Source organism: Lupinus angustifolius, chromosome LG15, assembly GCF_001865875.1.
Source record: "Lupinus angustifolius cultivar Tanjil chromosome LG15, LupAngTanjil_v1.0, whole genome shotgun sequence".
NCBI classification, from domain to species: domain Eukaryota; kingdom Viridiplantae; phylum Streptophyta; class Magnoliopsida; order Fabales; family Fabaceae; genus Lupinus; species Lupinus angustifolius.
The window spans coordinates 13,654,181-13,677,348 of NC_032023.1; the positions used below are offsets into that span (position 1 = coordinate 13,654,181).

Below are 23,168 nucleotides of genomic sequence, written 5' to 3' on the forward strand. Positions count from 1 at the left end.
GACCTTGCTATTGGGATTCAACTTGGTCTTGAATACCCACTTCACAGCTATAGTTTTGTTTCCTCTTGAAAATTCAGTTAGACTCAAAGTGTTGTTTCTTTCTATAGACCCCAATCTTCCCTCGTTGCCTTAACCCAATGTGTTTGGTTCAAAGCATCTTCCACATCTATTGGTTCCACCTCAACAAGCAATGTCATATGCATAAAATCACCAATTGCATTGATTGTTGAGTTAGAGAGCACCTCATAGTCACTAAGTTTTGAAGGTGGTTGTCTGAGTCTCTGAGTTGTTGGAGGATTCACCATTTTACTAGGCACAACAACTAGATTAGATGTTATAGTCTCACCAATGCCACTTTCATCAGCTTCTTCAAATTGCAGCATGGTCTCTTGACCTTTTTTAGAACTTTTAACGTTCCAATTCTAGCATTGATCATCATCAAACGTCAAATCCATGCTCATCATCAACTTATTCTTTCTAGGGTCAAATACTCTGTAGGCACCAGTTGAATGATAGCCCAAAAAGATGAGTTTTTCACCCATATCATCTGATTTTCTCCTTTTTGCTTCAGGCACATGTTTGTAACAAATGAAACCAAAGATTTTTAAGTGACTAACATTTGGTTTGAGTCATGTCCAAGCTTCTTTAGAAGTCTTCACATCCAACATCTTAGTAGGACACCTATTTAGTATATACACTGCAGTGGAAACAACTTCCCCCAAAACACATTAGGTAAGTTCTTTGTTTTCAGCATACACCTAGCCATATTAAGTATGGCTTTGTTTGCCTTTTTTATAGTTCCATTATGTTGGGGTGTGTTGGGAGCAATGACTTCATGAGTGATCCCTTCTTTGATGCAGAATTCATGAAGCTCAGTTGATACATACTCACCTCTTCCATATGATCTCAACAATTTCATCTTGACTTCACTTTGCCTTTCTGCTTGAGCTTTGAATCTCTTGAAAATTTCTAGCACTTCACTCTTCTTCTTTATTAGATAGATCCATAATTTTCTAGTATGATCATCAATAAAGGTCACAAAGTACTTATTTCCTCCAATAGAGTCTTCTTCAAAGGGTCCACACATATCTAAATATACTATCTCTAACGCCTTCACTGTTTTTGTAGGAATATGTGAGATAAAAGAGTTCCTAGTCTGCTTGCTTGATAGGTACTCTTCACATAATTGTTCTAGTACTTTTGTGTGTGACAAACCAATCACTATTCCATCATTTTCTAGTAGATCTGAACTCTTAAAGTTTGGATGTTCATACCTCTTAAGCCATAGGCAAGTATCCTTCATAATTGTTGAAATAAGGCACTTTTGGTCACTGATCTTTATGCCAATATAAAAGGTTTTGTTGGCTGAAAGTGGAGCCTTCAGGATGTTATGCTTGTTTTTGTCAGCATGCCATCCTTCATTTCCATGGTATAACCTTTTTCCAGCAATTGTCCAAGGTTGAGTAGGTTATTTTTCACTTAGGAACATAGAGAACATTGGAAACGTAAGATTTCTTCCCATTTCTTCTTTGGATCATCACTTTGCCAATTCCTTATGCAGAAATTGCACTATGGTCATCAAACTTGATCTTATTCTTTGTTGATTCATCAAGTGTTGTGAACCAATCCTTCTTACGTGTCATATGATTTGAGCATCTAGTGTCAAGATATCAAAAAACACCACTTTCCTCACTGGTTTTAATAGTAGCCATCAGCAAGTAATGATCATCATCATCAGATCCTTCATCTTGTGCCAATCTAGTTACTTCATCCTTCATCCCTAACATCCTTTTAGACTTGCATTCTGCTGCATAATATTCATAATTTCTGCAGTTGTAGCTTTACATCTTTCTTTTATCAAACTTACTTCTGCTTGTTGTGTCTTTCACCGATCCTTTTCTTTGATCATGTTCAAGAAAGTTTGAGTTATTTGATTTATGAGATGAAGAGCCCTGCTCATACTTGCTCCATTTTTCTTTTTCTTGTTTTTATTCCATTTCCTAGATGATTTCTTGAATAATTGTGCTTGAAGTGCATGATCTTCATTCTTATCTTGACATCTCTCTTTAAGCCTTTATTCATGAACTTCAAGAGAAATTTTCAATTCTTCAATCTTATAATCTTCAAAATCCTTATACTTATCTATTTCAACAACAATATGATCATACTTAAGAGTTAGAATCTTAAGTATCTTTTCAATAACAAATTGTTCTTTCACCTCTTCTCCACACGCTTTCATTTGGTTGATGAGTATGAGAATCTTGGTGAAGTAATCTGCTATTGTCTCATTCGCCTCTATTTTAAGGAGTTCATACTTTCTCTTCATTGTTTGAAGCTTGACTTTCTTCATTTTTGCAGCCCCTTCATAACTTTCTCCAAGCTTCCTTTGTTGTCTTGGCACGAGCAATTCTCTCAAAGTTGGCTCCATCAACACATTGTTGAATTAAGAACAAGGTTTTGCAATTATTCTTCTTGGATTTTTTATAGATTGTTTTTTTAGCCTCATTTGTATTTTCACCATTCTCTTAATACTCATTCTGCCCAATCTCATACACTTCTTGAAATCCAAAGATTGACTTCATTTGGATTTTCCATCTATCATAATTCTTGGTGTCAAGAATTGGTAGTATCATTGCAAACTCATTGCCATTAGCAATCTTAACTCTACACTTGCAACCTCCTTTCTTCCTTGCTCCAGCAATTTTTCCCTCTTCTAGATAGCCCAAGATCCACACAAAATCTTGCTCAGCCTTGCTCTTAATACTACTGTTGGATATCACCCAGAAAATGCAGCAAACATACACATAGTGTATGAGTGTGTATTGGAAAGAAATATGATGCAGGTAAAGAATAAGGCAGGGAAAATAGAAAGTGATTGAATACTTCAGTCTATAAGTATGTATTGAAAAGTATGAAAAGTGAGTTACAAATATAGTGAAATTCCCTATAATTTATATCTTTAACTTCTTATTAAAAATAACATATCTAATTAAACTAACAAAATAGTCTGATTAATCGATTAACAATTCTTATAAATTGATTAATGTGGAATTATACTAATTATGGATATGATTATCGAAATAAACATGTGGTGGAAATGGTTTATTGAAAAGTCTAATTTGATGTTTTGTATAATAAGCTCATTTAGTACACATATTTTAATATTCATCTTACTAGCTTGTATAATATTGCATACCCCTCCAATAATTGGATAGGTTATTTTATGAATTATGCACGAGATCCAATGCCAAACATCATACTTAGCCATTTGTTGGGATCCTCTCCAATACTGGAGAGTCCTGTACTTAGTAGGATTAAGACATGTGGCAAAATAATTTTTTTTAAAGTTATAATTACATTTTATTTTCTATTAAAAATAGATAAGAAATTAAAAAGCAAAAATTCATCTTTATATTCAGTACTGATTTCTCCGGTAATTGAGAGTCCTTAGCCACATAACCAAGCATTTCTTATTGCTTAATTTTTGTTAAGTAACTGAGCATACCAACGTAACATGGTAAGAAGTAAACATTTTTTACTTTTTGTAATCGTTTTTGCATTGTCATAAAAGTTAGAAGATGAAAATCATTTGACAAAAAGTGCCCATTATAATTATAGTTGCTATGTAGAACAATAATTGTAGTGTCAATGGATAAAATTCGTTATATAAGCGATTCTGTTAGAGATTTAGAGGAAAAGGTATCAGAAGTATAATTGTAATAGAAGGAAACCAAAATCATACAAAAATAAATATGGGACTAAAATCACAAAAGTTAAGGGACTAAACTGTATTTTAATCTATCTAATAATAACGCTATTTTGATTGAATAAATATTTCAATTAACTTTTTGATACATTTCTTGTTGACTCAATGAGTTTGATCAGAACTATACATGTGCGCTTTCAAGTTTTTGGTTTCCAAAAGTTGCAGGTTTTGGTTAATTCGACAAAGATCGAAAGCCAATTGCTTAATTGGACAAAGACCATAGACAATGCTAGTGCCGTTGGCAAAGAAAGAACAATAACAAAGTTTATTTACAAACAACAAGAACGCTGTTGTTTTAAATTTCAATTAGCAATTTTATTGTGATAACTGAGATACAAATTTTGAGCTCATCCATACTAGTACAAACCATTCACGACTATTAATTAAACTTTCAATTATAGAGTAAAACTAATAGAAATTAAACAGTATATGATGTGATTATTCAACTGGGTACGATGGATTCAAAGCAGTGAAGGCCATCCAATTCGGGCGCAAACCTCGGCCTCAACTGGGTCGGATTTTGCTTAGCTCCACCAAGTGTCGATGATGGATTCGCTTCTTTTCTAACAGTTTTGAGTTTGTCAGTGGCAACGACGGAACAAGATCCTTCGGTGTTTGGCTTCGGAATTTCATTTTTTGCAGGACTCAGACCTACGGAAAAGTTCCACTTCTTGCCTTGTGAGATCTCAAAGTGACTGAACATGGACATAAACATGTCGTTTTATGTTGTCGTTTTTTGACAAGATTGTCGGTTGACCTGTGTGCTTATTTTGATGTGTCTCGATTATTGATGATGATGGTGGTGGAATTATATAACTATATATACTATTGAGTTAGAGGGAAGGATAGAAGAAGAGGGGGAGAAGAATAGAAGATTGAATTGGAGTTTTCGTGAAATTTCTTCTGACTCTGGACCGGGGTGGAAGTTTCTTGCATTGACGCGTAGTTGAACCATTAAATACTCTCCTTCAACTCTTCACCTTTTTTGACTCGAAATAAACTAAGCCAATTTTGATTCAACTGAACTTTCCACGACTTGCATGTTGTCAAACGTCACCAACTATGTCCTTTTTTTTTTGTTATCGTCACCAACTATGTCCTTTTTTTTTGGTATCGTCACCAACTATGTCAAATTTATTTATACTGCTAGTTGATTTTGAGTTTGATTACAAATGCAAAAATCCATTTACTTTAAAGTTTATTTCTCATCTTAATTATTAATTTTAAAAAAATTCAATGATTTAAATTAATGAGTAAATATAAATCATTATATATTTATAAAATTAATAGTCATGAAATTTTATGTGGATTCTCACTATATAATAAATTGGTGAAGAGTCTTGAAACTTTTCAATATGTATTAAACAATCTCCTCTCATATAAAAGTGTAAAACAATCCCCTCTCATGTAAAACATTAAAATTGGATGAAAATGTTTGATAGGAAGGATAGTTTTAGTGATTGTGAATTTTCCTTAAAAGTGTACCATCTATAATTAATTAATACACAATTGTTAAATATGAATGATTAATAATTAATATACAATTATTATATTATTAACTATTTAAAAGTCAATTATATTTAATAAGAATAATTAAAAATGAGACAAACTCTTACCTTGTAGGCTAACTTAACTTCTTGTAACTAAGTGTGGAAGTTATATTTAGTAGTTTGGACACACAATGATAGAAATATATACACGTGGAACAAAGTAATGATAATATGGTGACAGATTAGTGAAAGACAAAAGTTGATAAAGATGAACAATAATATTTTCTCCTACCAAACGATAGCAAGAGAATGACGAATAAGTAATGTCATATGAAGTATTGGACAATGCGAGGAAAAACAGATGTGTTAAAATATTTAGGAGAAACTATGTTGAACTCTCCTAAGATTTGGCTAAATTAAATTTATCATCTTTCTCATTTTTTAAATTTTCCCCTCCCATTATTTAAGGTTTATCTGTGAGTTGAATTTTAATAAATAATTCATAGCCATGTCATAAGTGAATTTCACGATCTACAACCTTCATTTTTTATTTATTTCTTCTCTAAAACTTAACAAAAGACAGATACTTATAGTCCGTTTGAGAGTTGAGTTTTCGAGAAAAAATAATTTAAATGAAAGACTTCAAAATGATGAAATGCATTTCTTAAATGATCATGAAATTGATGGAGGTTAAGTTATTGAACCAGCAAAAAGGCCCAAAAGCCAATTGGTTTATTAATCATATTGAAGAGTAGTTTATAATTTAATTACTGTTTTATTTAAAGTAATAGGCCTACTATGTTAGCCTAGTTAGGAGTAACCCTAAAAACTTACTATATGAGGTTGCTATTGTTGTTGCATTAACCATATGATATGAAATAGTTTATTCAATAAATTTTTTTCTTCTTGCTTAATTTATAACTAGCTACATGCCTATATTTGTGATTTGATCTTGTTTCAGAAATGATTATTTTTGCTTAATTATCCTCCAAAATTCAATTATAAATACATTCACATCCCTTTTCATATAAGGTGGGTGAAAGTGAGTATACTTGTAACTTTTAAAAAACAAGAGAAAATATATATGTAATTAAAATTAAAAATTCTGATATATGAATATAATACCTCCTCCTTACTATTTTTTTCCTTCATGTGAGATAAGACAACACCTATCTACACTGGATCAGCTTGTCTGAGCCCAATCCTGGCCCATATCTAAACCGAAGGAAACCCTACTTCTCTTGCAACACTATATAGTCCACGCATTCTTTTCCAAAACCCTAATCTCATTTCTGTGCCACAAAATAAAACAGTGAAATAAACTCACACACTCAAACACCAATCAACGATGGGTTCCAGTGAGTTGGCATGCTCCTACGCCACCTTGATCCTCCACGACGAGGAAATCCCAATCACCGTGAGTCTCCACATCTCATTTTTCTAATTCAACCAATTTCAGTTACATGTTTCTGTGTTCTGATAACAATTTTGTTTTGTTTTATTTTATTAAAGGCGGAGAAGATTTCCACTGTGTTGAAGGCTGCTAACGTGAACGTTGAGTCATACTGGCCAAGTTTGTTTGCCAAGCTTGCTCAGAAGAGGAACATTGATGATCTCATCTTGAATTCCGGTGGAGGCGGTGCAGCTGTTGTTGCCGTCGCTGCCCCCGCTGCTGCTGCCGGTGGTGGTGCCGCCGCCGCCGCTCCAGCTGCTGTGGAGAAGAAGGTAATTAATTCGATCCTTTTATGACACATTATACCTATCAAAATATGCTTGTAAAAGATGTACGATGAATATATAGTACTGACTATACATTGGTTATTGTATTTTATAGCATATAGAGTTTAATTTGTATGAAATATAGCATGAATTATCTACACCTTAAGTTGGGAAACGGAATAGATACTGCTTTGATAAATTTTCAGGGACTCAAATTGAAGATTTCATCTTGATTATATGCTTTAGTAATTACTCAATTTGGGGTCTTTTTTGAAGTACATTTGGATAATTGAATGGTCTCTGTTTGTCAAGACCAATACCCATTATTTTCCCTTGTTTAAATAAAAAATGTTGCATCTGAGGAGGATGATCATCTTTTTAAACTTAAATTGTGTAATGAGTATGCCAAGAACACTGATCTAGATATTAGTTGCTTAAATATGCCATTCTGTAAATGATACAGCATCTTTGTGTATCAAAATTTATTTCTAATTTTGTTTGCTTTGTCTAAAACATGTTGAGTTTTATCAATGTTTGAAATTTCATTGATGAATCTGACTGTACTGCTACAATTTGCAATTGGTTGTGATAACTTGTTTTTACACCAACCCATCCATAGTTCCCACTAGGTGGATATATGGATCTAAGGACCTCATAGTACTCTATCCTAATTCATATCCATTGACAAAACACTGATCTCTGGATCTTTTCTAATTGATGATTTTCTTCACTTTCCTTTGCTTCTGTTTATTCGATTTGCTTCTCCTCCATGTATGCCCAAAACACTTAACCTGTGATTCCACCTTTTTTTACAATAGGATCTACCCCATCTTCCTGTATCTAATGTGGCTAGGCTTGATTCATATTGTTGTATAGCTAACCTATCATAGCATGATGTGCAAGCTGCAGCTATGGTGATAAAATTAGAGCCTCATTCCTAGTCCGGACTTTTTAATATAGAACCTCCTTTGTTCCTACAAGTATGCCATAGCGTGCACCTCAGATTAATTTTGATTTCTTTGTTTGAGTGTATCCTATTTACTTGTCTCTTTGGCATTTTAAATGGACTAGGTTTTGCTTTCTTGACATACTTTCCACTTCATTCTTATTGGACATAGCTATTTTATTACTTTTATTTGCTTGTCCAAGTCTTCTTTTACATTATTTTCCAACTTACACTGGAATTTCTGTTTGCAGGAAGAGGCCAAGGAAGAAAGTGACGATGACATGGGTTTCAGCTTGTTCGATTAGGTCTTTCCTTTAGTTTGTTGTTAACCAAATTCGGACTTATCTTATATAAGATTTTTATTGAAATGAATATTAGCCGATCAACCATATTAATCGTTGAATTTTGATGTTTTTAAATATATTTGTGGTAATTGAATTTCCAATTCGCTGGTTTGTCTTCGTATTTTGTTTGCCCTCTAATTTGGTTTTTTATCTGGTACCATTCTTAGTTCGTAATTTAGAATTCTTATGGACTTGGTGTCCTGAGTTTTTTGTTGGACAATCTTAAAACACTTTACAGTCTACATGTTTCAACCAATCTTATGATACTCCGTACGAGGTATAACCGGTTTCATAACGTTGATTGAACTGATGAACTAAATGTATTTATTTATTAAGAACCATAAAAAAGGTTTATGAAAAAAACCATGTTCAATAGGTAACACTTTATTCAACATAATAATGTGTTGGTTAAGTGGTGTAAGGTGTTGTTAGATCTTTAGAAGTGCAAGATTAGTTCCTTGCATAGGTGAAGAGATAGTATCGTTTCCCCTTTTCATTTCGTAATTGAAATGCATTTAACCAGTCTATCTATTTCCTGTACAAAGATCTACTGTTTTTGTATCTCTAGTCAAATAAATACCAACAAATGTAATTTATATTTTTATAACTTTTATTTTTAATTGAGTGTCATTTTTTAACTTATACTTAAAATACTTTGAAACCTTAATTTGTCATTTCTTTTAAACCCACCTTTCATATTAATTCTCGTTTCCATGTTCTTCCCTGAACATAACAAAGGTCCCATTCCACTAGCACTCATGGCCTGTGGAGGCCACATATTTACCACTCTGCTTCTGTCGCTCCCCACTTCATGGTGCTACTAGCTTCTCTCTCTTTAGTTAATTTGTGTCTTGGGTCGAAGCCGCATTAGAATGCAACATCTGAAGTGTTAGATTTTGAGGCACTACAAATTTATTTCAAGAGGCACGCTTGCCCTTGAGATTGTGATGCCCATTATAGTATATGGGTGAAAGAATGATCCCTGAGCATGTGTTATAGGCTAAAAGTTGCATTTGAGCTAACAATTTCTCTGGCATTCACGGGGTGATGCTATGGGAGATTTATAGTGCAACTCAAGAGTTGAGTATAATGAGTTGTTAAATTATAGAGTTGTCAGTTTGAAGCTCTTACTTTAATTTCACCACTTCGCCAATTGAGATACTTCTATGATACAGAAACATTATATAAAAATATAAAGTTGTCAAGAGTTTGAAGCTCTTTATATTTCACCACTTCACTAATTGAAATACTTCTATGATAGAGAAACAACATTATATGAAAATAAAAAGAAAGAACAAAGTAGAGATACTTTCATTATAAAACATGAGCACCTTACAGATATACCATAACTAGCTATTATGCATCAAGCACCTGGGGTAGCCAAACACCTAACTGAATAAACTACTGCACAATAAAAAGACTAACAGTGGGAAAGAAATAAAACAGAACACCTGGTGTCATGTCACCACTAATGACATCATAAAAATACTTCAGCACTTCATATGTGTTAAGAACTAGCGACCAGAACATTAAGCAAATTCAAATAGCATCCAAACTTCCTTTTGTTGTACTGAATATATCCTCTAAACAAAGCACAATTCAGCACCCATCTAACAGCATAAACCCTTAACTCTACAACCAATACCTATCAGACTCAAAAAGACTCAAACTTTAATCAGTGGACTGGGAAACATGGTAGCTTGTGACCCAACAACATCACGAACATAACCCTCCTACAGTTAGAATACTCCAGAAAGATAGAAAACACCGCCAAAGAATGCAAACAAACACAGCCATAATCTGATCAACTGCTGTTTTTGGACATTGAATAACGACACAAGGGACACATGCCACTCCTTCGAAGCCACTGGGTGATGCATTCTTGATGATACATATGCTTGCAGGGCATTTCAGAAACCTCCTCTTCCCCAATAAATTCCACCAAACAAATACTGCACTCTTCCTTGGCAATATCTTTTCCAAGATTCACTTTCTTGAGTGAATCAATGGCATTCTTTGATGCTGGAACCATTTTTACTTCTCCCTCAGACTCTTCCATAGCCATATTCACAACCTCATCATATAATCCATCAACATCAATATCCAAAACCAAGTTGAACAAACGACAACCACTCCTTTCACCATTGGAATCACTACAAGAACTTTCACGCAGATTTCTTGCGTGTGACATCGCTTCTGATATCATTGTTTGCTTCAACTCAAGTGGGACGATAGCATCAGGAATGCCCGAGAACAAATCACATTCCAAGAGCTCTGGGTATGAAACAAGCTTGACAGTGCGATATGAAGACTCATAATAATCAATATCTTCTGGTAACTGTTGTAATTGTGCACGAGTTAAACATAAAATTCGATACGTAACATGGATCTTGATGAAGAAATAATCTCCATGAAGAACTTCTGCGAGGGTTTGGTGGAATGCTACGTCGTCTTCATCTAATGGGGGAGAGGAAACATCGTAAGAGAAAGAAAGTGGCATCGACGCCATGAATAAACCTTTGTTTGGTTAAAAGTGGTAATCAAATATAGTGAGTGAGAAAGAACAAGAACGCAAGAAATAGCTAACGTTGTAGGGTATAATATGTTTGACGAAGGCATTGAGTCGTTAATCGTTATATATATAGTCTTTATGATTGAGTGTGTATCAAAAAATATCTTCTATATATCTTCATTTAAATTTCAAATGTAAAAAACGTAAGATAATAATCTCATATTAAAATTATCACTTTTAAATTAAAATAATTGGATAAGACTTAAGAAAGGAATAAATTTCCAACTTTATCGCATAAAAAAATTATTCAATAAAAATGATTGATGAATTGATCAAGATAGTAATTGAGTACAAAGGAAAATAAAAAAATAGAAAATGGCTAAAGTGCCCCGACTCTATTGACTAATCGACATAAAAAATTAAGATAATCCAAAAATTTATCCTAAAAAATTAATTTGACTACCCCTTTAGTACATTCAACCTTTTTTATGGGTAACAGAATAAGAAGACAAGGCCATGGACGATGAACGTGGTGTTTTGCAGGATTTTAGGAGAAGAGGAATAACAGATTTTGCATTTCCTAAAAAAAGGTTTGTACAAAATAAATTACTTTTATGCTGAAAATAATTAATAACTTATGTATTTCTCTCTTCTAAATAAACTATTTGATAATGTTGAAAAAATATGTAGCAAATTCCTTCTTTTATTTATATTACGATATAAAGTTAAAACACTTTCTAACTATCCAAATTGAGTAATTTTTTTATTCTATTTAGCCATTTATTCTATCTTTCTATCTTTAATTTGTTGCAACTCGGCACTAAGTATAACAGTTTTAGGAAATTAGGAAATGCTCGATGTACTCTCCACAATTCAAATATAAATATAACATTCAAAACTAACCTACAAATTACTCTTTCATTCTTCCCTCCCTCACAATTTAAGTTTCTTTAATCTCAACCTCTTCATTCTTCTTTCTCAATGTATATGATTTCTCATTCCCAATATTTGACACTTTCTTTGTGATATCTTGATGGTGTAATACAAGGTACTTCATGGATGGTCATAACAAGTACATTGGACAATGGTATTGATATGAGCATAACAAGTGTTGGTCCTGGCCTCTTGATACTTCCCTAACACATTGTGTGTCAAGACGCAAGAACCACATGATTATACGCTAATGTCAACAAAAAGGATGTGCCCAACCACTTCTCGCTATTTGGCGATTCCGCATGTATTGTTTTTTCCTTTTTTATTATTTTGTTTATTTATTTATATGCTAATAAAATTTGTTTTAGTTATTTAATGATTTTTAACCAATTCTTTAAATTTAATAATTAAGTAAAACCAATTTAAATAATTAAATATCAAAATAACATGTTTTTAAATAAATAATGTAACATAATTAATAATTATTAAATACTTTTAATTTTTTAATAAAAAATTATGGAATTTTAATAGTTCGATCATGACTAGTGTCGTTTATTTCTCTATACTTAAATCATAAAGTTAGTCTATAACAATGTTATCTCTTTGCTATGATTTCAATAAAAAGATAATCACCTAATAAATTTATGGAATTTTATCGACTCATCCTAGCTCATATCATCTCTTCCTTTACGCTTAAGGCGATAAGTTAGTTTGCAACCGATGTTGTTTCTTCACTACTGATTCTATTTAAATACAATTAAATATTTGTAATCACCTAATAATTTGTGAAATTATCATAGTTTGGTTATGACTTGTGTTGTCTCCTCCTTTCCGCTCAAAGTAGGAAGTTGGTCTACGACAACTGCAATCTTTTTATTATTTATTCCATTTAAAAATAATTAAATATACTTAATCACCTTATAAATTTATGTATTTTTTATAGCTCATTAATGACTTGTGCCTTCACTTCCGTTTTTTGTTTAGACTTTAGAGGACGACTCATTATGATTAAAGTATCTCACGGTGAAACACACTTTACTTAATCTCTCTATAAATAAGAGAGCACCTTCATAAGGAAGTTGCACTTGCTCACTTATACTCTCATATTTTGAGTATGTCTTCTCTCTACATATCGTCATTTATATTAAGTATGTACTACCAATAAGGTGTAGGTTTAGTGGTGTAAGGTCCAACTTTTTTTCTAAGATGACTAAAAGGTTAAGGGTTTGATCCCTGAGAGCAACATTTATTGGGAGGAGCAGTCATGTACCCCGAAATGGATTAGTTTCTTACCCAAAAAGAGTGAGAAGATCCATAGGTAGCACCAAAAAAGTATTAGGTATACACTCAAGGCATTCAAGGTCGTCTTTTCCTCAAATTCTGGAGATAAATTAGAACTTTACTCTACCACCTCCACACTAAAAAGGAATATATATATATATATAAATTGTTAAACTCAAAGTAATAATATTATTTTTACACTTATATTTACCCTTTATATTATTCTATCTCTCTTTCTTCTTTATTACATCATTAATCACATCTCATTTGTCTCTTTTTTCCAAACTCAAATATATCTTTGAATATATATTTTTGGTTATTAAGTAGATGCGAGTAGAGATGGCAAAACATACATTGTCTGTGGACGCGCCCACATAGCCTATATTTTTTGTGGGCAAGAAATACAAAATTTGTTTATTTTCCCGTTTTGTCTGACCCGTTTGTGGGCATTTTTGTTGGGCATGCGGCTAACCCATAAACATAATTTAAGAAAAAAGTAAGAAAAATTTAAATAAGTTAGAGTAAATTACACTGACACCCCCTGAGTTTTAGTGAAATTACACAAACCACCCCTCACTTTTCTACACCTACACAAACCTCCCATAGTTTTATACTTTCATTACACTGACCACCCCTCTATAATAAATAAATGTAATTTTTTAAACAAAAAATATGATAAATGCAATTATGTTAAACAAAACATGATATATTGTGTAGACAAGTCTAAATAATATACAAATCAATGTATCTTTACTATTTTTGGTTCGGTACACTACATTATAAGAGTGATTTAAACAATATTTCTTTATAATTGTTGACGCATTTTGTAACAAAATAATAATAAAGATACATTGATTTGTATATTATTTAGACTTGTTTATACTATATATCATGTTTTGTTTAACTTAATTGTATTTATCACATTTTTTGTTTAAAAGATTACACTTATTTCTTATACAGGGGTGGTCAGTGTAATGAAAGTACAAAACTAGGGGAGGTTTGTATAAGTTTAGAAAAGTGAGGGGTGGTTTGTATAATTTCACTAAAACTCAGGGGTGTGAGTGTAATTTACTCAATAAGTTATGATGTAATGTGATTTTTTTAATCCCTAAAAAAATTATAATCTAATGTAATTTGTTAAGCTTCATATAAAATATAAAAAAAAATTTAATTTTTTATCTTTAACTACTTTATTTAATTTAATTTCATTTATTATATGAATTATTTTAATTACTCAACAATGCCCACAAGCCCATTAGTCCGTTTTAAAATAGACAGAACTATAAATTTTGTCCATTAATCAATGCGGGTATGCCCATTCCCGCTTAAATTTTTGCGGGCATTTGCGGACGCGAGCTAAACGGTCCGAACAGCCTGTTTTGTCATCTCTAGATGTAAGCCTACTTTGGAAAATAATAATAGAGTGTAATTGTTAATTTCATCCATTCTTTGGGTTGGTCAAATATTGGAGATATGGGCCGGATGCAGTAGAAACCCAAACTTTTACGGTTCACAAATCCATTCTTTTTAGTTCTTACAACCCTTAACTCGTACCCTCTCCATTTCAAAAGGATCGTGTTTTCGAGCTTCTGCTTCAGCTCCAGATTCGTGAAGGCTCGATTGGGTATTCAAGATCCTATCTTTCTGGTATTGCTTTCATTGAATCATCCTTATCTTTTTTAATTTCCATTTATTGCACAACTGTACTCGATTTTTCATGACCTGGTGTTCAAATTAGGGTTTTGTGGTGAATTCACTTCGATTCTATCGGTGAGTTTGGAATGTTCGAATAATTCACAATGTTAATGGTGGATTTGGAGAATGAGGTTCACTGCTTCATTGATGTTTTTGTTCCTGTATTGATTTTAATCTGAATTTTACAGTTTATCTTTTCTTTCGATGTTGTGTATTGAAGTTTTTATAGGAACAGAACCTTCAAATTAGCTTGTAAGCGTTGCAGAACTTGGGTTACAAGCTATTCCTGTTTAATTTGCGACTCTTAAAGAGTTACAATAGAATCTCAAACAAAGGAATTGTTCTTATGAGCGGTTTGTGTATATGAACGTGTGTTTCAGATAGGGAGTTTAAGGAAATGAAGTTCCACTACTTCCCCATGGAAATTAAGTGGCTTTAACAAGTTTATACAAATAGATTTAGGGGTAAAGTTGAGAATTTTCAATGCTGTTAAAAAGAGAGATCAATAAGGTGAATGCTTGAGTATGTCCATCGTAATTTGATCTCATGACATTAAATGCTTTTTTATGATAGATGTCAAGCGCTTGGACAAATATGAGCTTTGCAATCATTCATAGGAATATAGAGAGGGAGTGGGAGAATCGGGGTGGAGTTTTGGTTAATTTTTTAAATAATTGGAGATTCTTGCTCACTCTCAGAAGATGTATGCTTGCTTATATTCTGGGAAAAGGATGAGGAGGTCGAATTTATTTTCAATATTGTTATAGCTTTGGAGCATATTTGGAGCCAATGAGCAATGGAGCTTATGGAGCATGGCTCACCTCATGGATTGCTCTCTTGGTTTGCTTCATAGTTTTGGTTTTATTTATTTTGTGTAATCATTAGAGTAATCAGAATTATAATTAGAAGTTCCAGGATTAGGTGTGCCTTCAGAAAGTGAAATGATTATTTTTTACTGACAAGCTACCATTTTTTGTTTGTAGACAAATTGTATAATTTCTTCTATCAGATATGAGTGGTCGCTTTTCTCGCACAATTTATGTTGGCAACCTACCTTCAGATATCCGAGAATCAGAAATTGAAGATATCTTCTACAAGGTTGGATGCCATTCTTTTGTGATATATTGTTGTGCACCCATTTCATTATATTTTGTTTATGTTCTGTTGGTTTGGGTTCTAAATTTCTCTATGTCCCGCATGTCGTCTGGAACCTACCTACATTCTAGTGTAAAATATGAAATTTGAATTTTCTTACTGGAACAACCTTGCAAAAAATTTTATTTTCAACTTTCCTATTAGTTATCTACTTGTCCATATAATGAAATTAAATGAAGAGGTTCTGATTACTGATGAGTAAATAGTGTAATACTATATTCATATGATTCACGAGCAAGGATAGAGAATCATCTTGATTCAATTTTTCTTATACTTGTGCATTTTCTTATGGTTGATTCCATTTAGCTTAAATAGCCAATTATTTGCAAAAATTGCTTAAATTGAGGATGAAGCCTGTACCCTTTACCGTGTAGCTATTGTATGACTGTTTTTCACCATTGTACTTTATTGTCTTTGGGGTCTGATGCCTGGGAATAGTAGTTGTGCACTGAAGTTTGTGTTACTTTGATATCCCCCATACAGTATGGCCACATAGTGGATATTGAGTTGAAGGTTCCACCTCGCCCACCTTCTTTCTGCTTTGTTGAGGTATTTATTTATTATCCTTAGTATTTTTGTACTCATTTGTGGATAACATCTTGTGTTAGGTTTCTTATTCCAATCATTTATTGTTTGTTTGCTTGCTAGTTTGACAATGCTCGAGATGCAGAAGATGCAATCCGAGGTCGAGATGGATACAACTTTGATGGTTGTCGATTAAGGGTAATGAGCTGCTCCTATTTTTATTTGTTATGTTAACATTTTCATTCAACGTGTCTGTCATCTGTTTTTGTTGTAGGTGGAGCTTGCCCATGGTGGTAGAGGGCAATCATCAAATGATCGCCGTGGCTATGGAAGTGGTGGTGGTGGTGGTGGTGGTGGTGGTGGTGGTAGTGGCAGCGGTGGGGGTCGTTTTGGCATCTCACGCCATTCTGAATTTCGAGGTTCGTCTACAAGGACAATTAATTTCTTTGATATAAGAAGATTATTATGCATATGTTCAATAACCTTTTCCTTTGAGTCTGTTTACAAATGCATGCTTTTTAGTTCTCTATGTGTCCATTTTTAATTAAGAATTGAGTTTTTTATGCATGCCATTTCAAGAGTTCAGTCTTCATTCTTATAACTTAAAAAAACTTGTGAACCAATTCTTTGACTGACTATCACCTGTTTTGGAATGAGTATGTTGTGTCCAAAACTTGTTTTAGATTTTTTTCTTTGTTTTATATCTTTCATATTTTACGAAAGCTAGCTTTTTCTGTAAATTGCAAATTGGCCCTATTTGAAGTTGTTTTAGTTTCTCATGAGTTTGTGTACACTGTACATAACTACAGCTTATTGTTTTATTTTATTTTTGTCTGCAGTTATTGTGCGTGGACTCCCATCTTCTGCATCCTGGCAGGATTTGAAGGCATAAACATATTCGTACTTCATATTTAAAAACTACTTAAATCATAATGACCTTATTAACTGTTTTTATTTATTATTTGGTTTTAGGATCATATGCGAAAAGCTGGTGATGTTTGTTTTGCTGAGGTTACCCGTGATAGTGAAGGTAACACCCCCTCCCTCCTGGTGTTTCTGGTTTACCTATGTCTTTATTAATTGTTACTTGTTATTTATGAAGCATTGATACCCCATTTTGGGATGTTCATACATAACAAGCAATAGCATAGATACACCTCCATCTGCAAGCATGCCATTATGCCACATTGCTTGGATGGTAGAGAGTAAATGTAGTCAATCTTTGGATCCACACCATTTTTTTTGTTATTGGTGTATTTTTACTTGTATATTTCTTCTAGGACAAGTTGATTTAGGAGATGTTTTTGGAAGATGTCAATAGATATCATTCATGTTTTGATAGTGGGGCTTATGAATTGGCAAGTATTGGTACGTCATATTATCAAGCATTGTAGATAATCTGGTTTACACATGAAGCTACCAATGATACAAATCAAATTTGCTCTTTAATGTCTTCTTATGCTGAACTAAGTATATGAGAATGAGTATATTTATGTGGATATAATGATTTGAAAGGCCGGGGAGCAGTTTTTTGGTGATAATGTCATGCCAGTGCCTTATCTCATAAGCCTTTGTGATATTAGATGGCTAATTTTAACTTTCTATTTTACAGAGCTTAATTTTGTTTCTGTAGATTTTTATGAAAGTTACTATCGCTGATACTATTGTTCTCTGTTTAGGGACTTTTGGCCTTGTTGATTACACTAATTATGACGACATGAAATATGCAGTAAGTATTTGGGGAACATGATCAAGTTTCATTTGGTTGCTCATACCAAAGATTGCTACTGGGTCTTTATCCACCTGTTTTTCAACTTAACTTCTGTTTCACAGATTCGGAAGCTGGATGACACTGAGTTCAAAAATCCTTGGGCAAGATCTTATATTCGGGTAACCTCTTTATTTACACTTATATTATTTGTCATATCATATGTAGTTTTCCCCCAGAGTAATTGTTCAATGCATGTGATTTTTGTAGCAGATGTTTTAAATGCTTAAAATAACTTTTAAATGTTGATAGACCCTAAACTTTTATTTCGTGTCTATTGTATTTTTTTTAAATATCTTGCACCCCCTTGCGTTGAAGCTTGAGTGTGTAGTAATATTACATTGTTTTCAATGAGAATTATTTCTGGAGAGCTATGTTTAAATAGAAGTTGTGGGTGATAATCTTGATGGGCAGGTGAGGAAGTTTGAGAGTAGTCGCTCAAGGAGCCGCAGCAGAAGCCCCAGCAGGAGCAGAAGTCCTAAAAGGAATAGAAGGTGATTTTACTTTCAGTTATTGTTCATTAGTGTGCCTTTTTTACATTTCTTTTACTTATGGAAATCTATAATTCTCCAGTAGATCTTTGGAGCGATCTGTGTCTAGGTCACGATCTAGGTCTAGATCTAGGTCAGCATCACCAACCAAGCCTTCCAGGTATGCAATTACTAGTGTAAAATGAACCATTTGTTCTGGAATAAATACACCACTTTTATACGTGAAACTGTTTATTCAATTATGCAGGCCAAGATCACGATCAAGATCTGAGTCTCCACGCCAGGTATTTAAAGTTTTGAATTTACACGATTGAGAAGCACAATCAGATTCCTGTAGTGAATTAGGGAAGTTGACTTTTGATGGAAAGTGTTTCTACTATATCATTATGACTATATATGTTGATTTAATATCAAAGTGATTCAATATAAAAAACTTAAATTATGAAAATGTCTTCCAGATTTCGTACATATGGTTTGTCTGTCTTCCTTTGTTCAGAGCCTAGTTTATAGTAAGTTGGAGAAGTTCATAAAAAGCACTGGTTTGTAACATGCAGACTTCAAAGTTCAAGTCAGAAATAAACTTTTATGTAATAATTTGTTCAAGATTTTTTAACTAGAACGGCCCAGTAAATGACATTTTTAAGCATTTTGTGTACTTTTTGCTTATGCATGATTTTTATAGAATCGAGTTATGAATCTTAATAGGATATAATTTTTGCAGGTGCTGTCGGGTAGTGGTTGATTTTCTCACAAATGCAGGTGCTTCTCGGGTGCTGCTGCCCCCCATTCTGGGCAGTCTTAAGAGTTCTATTCGAAGTTGTTTAAATTGTTTTAATGGGAAACCTTATATGTAACAGAGCTGTTTTTCATTTACTGTTCGAGATCAGTTTGGTGATTCTGTAGGGACCTATATACTCATTTGGATGTGCTACTATTATTTTGGTTTTTGCTTCGTTCAAACAAGTATGTTGGATGTTAAGAGTGGCTGTACTTTTCAATGAGTTGCTGTGGACTATTGCAGCTGATGTTAGACTAGCGTTTATAACTATTTTGAGTTGATTAGTGGTGGTTTATGAAGCACAAATTCGTCAAATACCCTCACGTGTCGGTGTCTGACATAGGTACGCTCGGATTCGCAAAAGATACGTATCCATAGAGTATTCAAAAATTAAAAAAATAAAATAAAATAAATAAATATTAAGACATATATTTGATTTGTTTTCAATAAAATATAGGATATATGGATTCGTTTTCAGTAAAGTATAGGATATATAGATTCGTTTATAATAAAACAAGATAAGATAGATTCGTTTGCAATAAAACAGGATAATATAGATTTGTTTATAATAAAACAGGATAAGATAGATTCGTTTCTAATAAAACATGATAACATAGATTCGTTTTCATTAAAATAGGATAAAATATATTTGTTATGGAGGACAATGATTTTAGGATAAATTCGTTTTCATTAAAATAGAATAAGATAAATTTGTTATGAATGACAGTGATTTAAATTTCCATATTTTTTACTTTGGATATTTTGATTTACACTTATAATTTTATCATATTTTATGTGTTTTTATTATTATATACGTGTATCACTGAACGTATCGCATCCTGTATTTTGGAAAAAATATGTGCCGATGTATTGGATACGTATCGTACTCAACACACGTATCAGTATCTGTGCCTCATATGTGTTGGTAACTCTACTTTGTAGGAGGGTTGCTTTACTTGAAGTGGTGGTGTCCGTGATGGGTTTTTCCTACAAATATACTTGACCTTGATGGGTTTTTCCTACAAATATACTTGACCTTGATGCTGGGGTTTGGTTGCGTAGTTTACTAGTCCACTTTTACCTTACTTAAGAGTCATAAAGACCAACAGTTTGGGACAGCAATCCGGTGAGAGAGGGTCATGGGATTCGCGGATGAAGATAGTTAAGGGGCTATCTTCCTCTGTTACCTTTGTGATTATGATATTGTTGTGTTTAATGCAATGTTTTGAGACCCAGTCAGACTGATGATTGGAAATAAAAACAGCTTTGATTTGCTGTATTGAATAAGGATTCAAATATTTTGGATTGGGGAAATTTTGACTTCACGTATTAAATCTAGTTAAACTGCAATAATCAAGAAACTATGTTGAACAATTCATATTTAAAGGAATAGTACTATTTTAATATTTTATTTTATTTCGGTTCAATAATAAAAAAGAATGTTACTTCAATATAATTATTAATTATATAAAATTTTGTATTTATATAAATATTTATTATATATAAAGTTATATTTACTGACTGGATGGTTAATTAGTTAAAAATAGTATAGGACTTCCTCCAATTTTTTGTTCTGCTCAGGTTTACTGTATCGTTTTTTAAGAGCAAAAACAATGACTTGAGCATTGTACAAATTTTCTAACTTATATGAAAAATTATATATACTGACTGTATGATATTACTCTCACATATAAATAATAATGTAACATATCGATGTAAGTTTTTTTTAATATTATACTTTATTTAATTGGCCTAAAAATTAACTTATCATAGGCAAAATGACGTTATTTTCTACCGGTATAAATAAGACATTTGTCACTTAGACATTAAATCTAGCATGTGTATAAATAAGACATTTGTCACTTCACATCAATTTGTTAATATATGTAAAATGAAATAATTTCCTAACTTATTATAGGTTAAAAGCAATGAGATAGTAGCTTATCACGTATAAGCTAGTCAATTAGCTTATTTGACAAGAAAAAAAATCTATATGGTTATGTTTGACAATCATGAAGTTCTTAGCTTATATATCCATATTTGATAAGTTACTTTAGAAAACTTATAATTTATAAGTTGAGAGTTTTTTTATTTTACATATGTCAGCTAACTTATAAGTTAATCATATTTCACAATTTTATTTCAGTCACCTAACTTATTAGCTCATAGTTTTCCTATAAGATATATAAAATTATTCATTTGCCTTCACCTAAAACCTTTTATATATATATATATATATATATATATATATATGTAAACCATGTATAGATCTGTTATGATTATTGCCTTTCTTATTATTCAAAATAAAGAATAAATAAGTTACTATTCAACATAAAGTGGGACAGCCTACATTTAGTATTAGTTCAATGTACCCAAAAAAAAAGTATTAGTTGAAGCCCAAAGAGGGTCTTGCGTAAGATGGCTTTGTTATTATACATATAAAAGTGACATTCATTTGCCTTCAACCAACAGCATAGCTTTTGGGACAATTTATGTAACTTTGAAATTTTCAGTTATCTTATGAGTAGTCCACCGACTTATGAGTAAGTTGTGCAAAACAAAGCTTAAATAAACATGTTTGTCAAGCACACCCAGTTAGTTTATTTTTAGCAAACAAACTAGTTATCATATGACCTTAATTAGCAAACATAAGGTGCAATTATTAACTTATTTATAGAATAAAACAACAAAAAATGTGATAAAATTAACTATTTCGCCCTCAAAGCTATTATCTTTTCCAGCTCCCTTTATCATGAAAGTTATAATGTTCCAATACAGTGACAATTTTAAGTAAAATTATTTAAAATTGTTGTTTGTGAAATTAAAATCAATAATAGGTTTTTAAAAAAATAATATTATTTGTATTATTTTAAAAAAATAATGTTATTATGCTAAGGAAACATGTAGTAACTTTTCTTTTATTTATGAGTAAAAACTTAGTAGCTTCCAAACACTTATCTAATAATAAACAAATAATGACAAACATGTTCATCCCATCTTTTTAGTACCAAGTAGAATCTAGTAATCTACCCATTTCTTCAACCTTATCATTATGGGTTCACGGTGTTACATATATAAATATATGAAGGTTTTGGGAATTGTTGAAACTATATAACAATTGTACGAAATGAAAGTCTATAAAGTTTCAAAAAATTATACCAAAACTACTATTTATATCCTTGATCACAAGGCTACTTTGGTTGGAATCGATCCTGGTGAGATGGTATAGAGAATGTTATCAAACTATTTATTTTCTTCTTCTATTCTGTACAACAATTACATGGAACAAAAAAAAAAACTAGAGTAAATTACATTGACACCCCTTAAGTTTTAGTGAAATTATATAAATTACCAAAACTTTTTTAAAACCTATACAAACCCCCTAATTATATATATATACATTATATTGACTACCTCTGTAAGATAGATAAGTGTAATTTCTTAAATAAAAAATGGTGACGAGTGTAATTAAGTCAAACAAAACACAATATATTATGAATACATGTCCAAATAGTATAAAAGTCGATGTTTATTCTTTTGGTTAGTTATAATATAATACGAGAGTAATTTAAACACATCCTTAGACTTATTGATGTAGTTTGTAACGGATAAAAAATAATGAATATACATCGAGTTTATACTTTTTGGACTTGTCTCCACAATATAACATATTTTGTTTGACTTAATTACATCTCTCACTATTTTTGTTTAAGAAATTACACTTATATCTCTTACATGAGTACTCACTGTAATATATATATATAT

At 32.1% G+C, this 23,168-nt stretch overlaps 3 protein-coding genes across 4 annotated transcripts; 2 read left to right on the plus strand and 1 right to left on the minus strand.

Moving 5' to 3' along the window:
- Positions 6,482–8,386, plus strand: LOC109327326 (60S acidic ribosomal protein P1). The gene is made up of 3 exons (XM_019560420.1): positions 6,482–6,673; positions 6,769–6,981; positions 8,173–8,386. The coding sequence occupies exons 1-3, from the start codon at positions 6,605–6,607 to the stop codon at positions 8,224–8,226; spliced, it is 336 nt and encodes a 111-aa protein (XP_019415965.1). The 5' UTR covers positions 6,482–6,604; the 3' UTR covers positions 8,227–8,386.
- Positions 10,045–10,774, minus strand: LOC109327711 (E3 ubiquitin-protein ligase RING1-like). The gene has a single exon (XM_019560875.1). The coding sequence runs from the start codon at positions 10,772–10,774 to the stop codon at positions 10,070–10,072; it is 705 nt and encodes a 234-aa protein (XP_019416420.1). The 3' UTR covers positions 10,045–10,069.
- On the plus strand, positions 14,507–19,687 carry LOC109328410 (serine/arginine-rich splicing factor SR34A-like). 2 transcript variants are annotated; one of them, XM_019561867.1, is made up of 13 exons: positions 14,507–14,638; positions 15,670–15,784; positions 16,325–16,390; positions 16,490–16,564; positions 16,641–16,785; positions 17,206–17,252; positions 17,339–17,396; positions 18,046–18,095; positions 18,200–18,256; positions 18,549–18,628; positions 18,708–18,785; positions 18,873–18,909; positions 19,347–19,687. In XM_019561867.1, exons 2-13 carry the CDS (start codon positions 15,698–15,700, stop codon positions 19,365–19,367), a joined length of 801 nt encoding a protein of 266 aa, XP_019417412.1. In that variant the 5' UTR covers positions 14,507–14,638; positions 15,670–15,697; the 3' UTR covers positions 19,368–19,687. The 2 variants fall into 2 exon arrangements, with proteins under 2 accessions (XP_019417412.1, XP_019417413.1); XM_019561868.1 differs by having other exon boundaries at positions 18,711–18,785.

What these genes read in the sequence shown, in the direction of transcription:
- LOC109328410 (XM_019561867.1), top strand. Translation starts at nt 15,698, where the DNA reads ATGAGTGGTCGCTTTTCTCGCACAATTTATGTTGGCAACCTACCTTCA. An exon ending in TTGATGGTTGTCGATTAAGG is followed by an intron (nt 16,565 to 16,640) that starts GTAATGAGCTGC and finishes TTTTTGTTGTAG; the next exon opens with GTGGAGCTTGCCCATGGTGG. An exon ending in AGTCCTAAAAGGAATAGAAG is followed by an intron (nt 18,629 to 18,707) that starts GTGATTTTACTT and finishes ATAATTCTCCAG; the next exon opens with TAGATCTTTGGAGCGATCTG.
- LOC109327326 (XM_019560420.1), top strand. Translation starts at nt 6,605, where the DNA reads ATGGGTTCCAGTGAGTTGGCATGCTCCTACGCCACCTTGATCCTCCAC. An exon ending in ACGAGGAAATCCCAATCACC is followed by an intron (nt 6,674 to 6,768) that starts GTGAGTCTCCAC and finishes ATTTTATTAAAG; the next exon opens with GCGGAGAAGATTTCCACTGT. An exon ending in CAGCTGCTGTGGAGAAGAAG is followed by an intron (nt 6,982 to 8,172) that starts GTAATTAATTCG and finishes TTCTGTTTGCAG; the next exon opens with GAAGAGGCCAAGGAAGAAAG.
- LOC109327711 (XM_019560875.1), bottom strand. Translation starts at nt 10,774, where the DNA reads ATGGCGTCGATGCCACTTTCTTTCTCTTACGATGTTTCCTCTCCCCCA.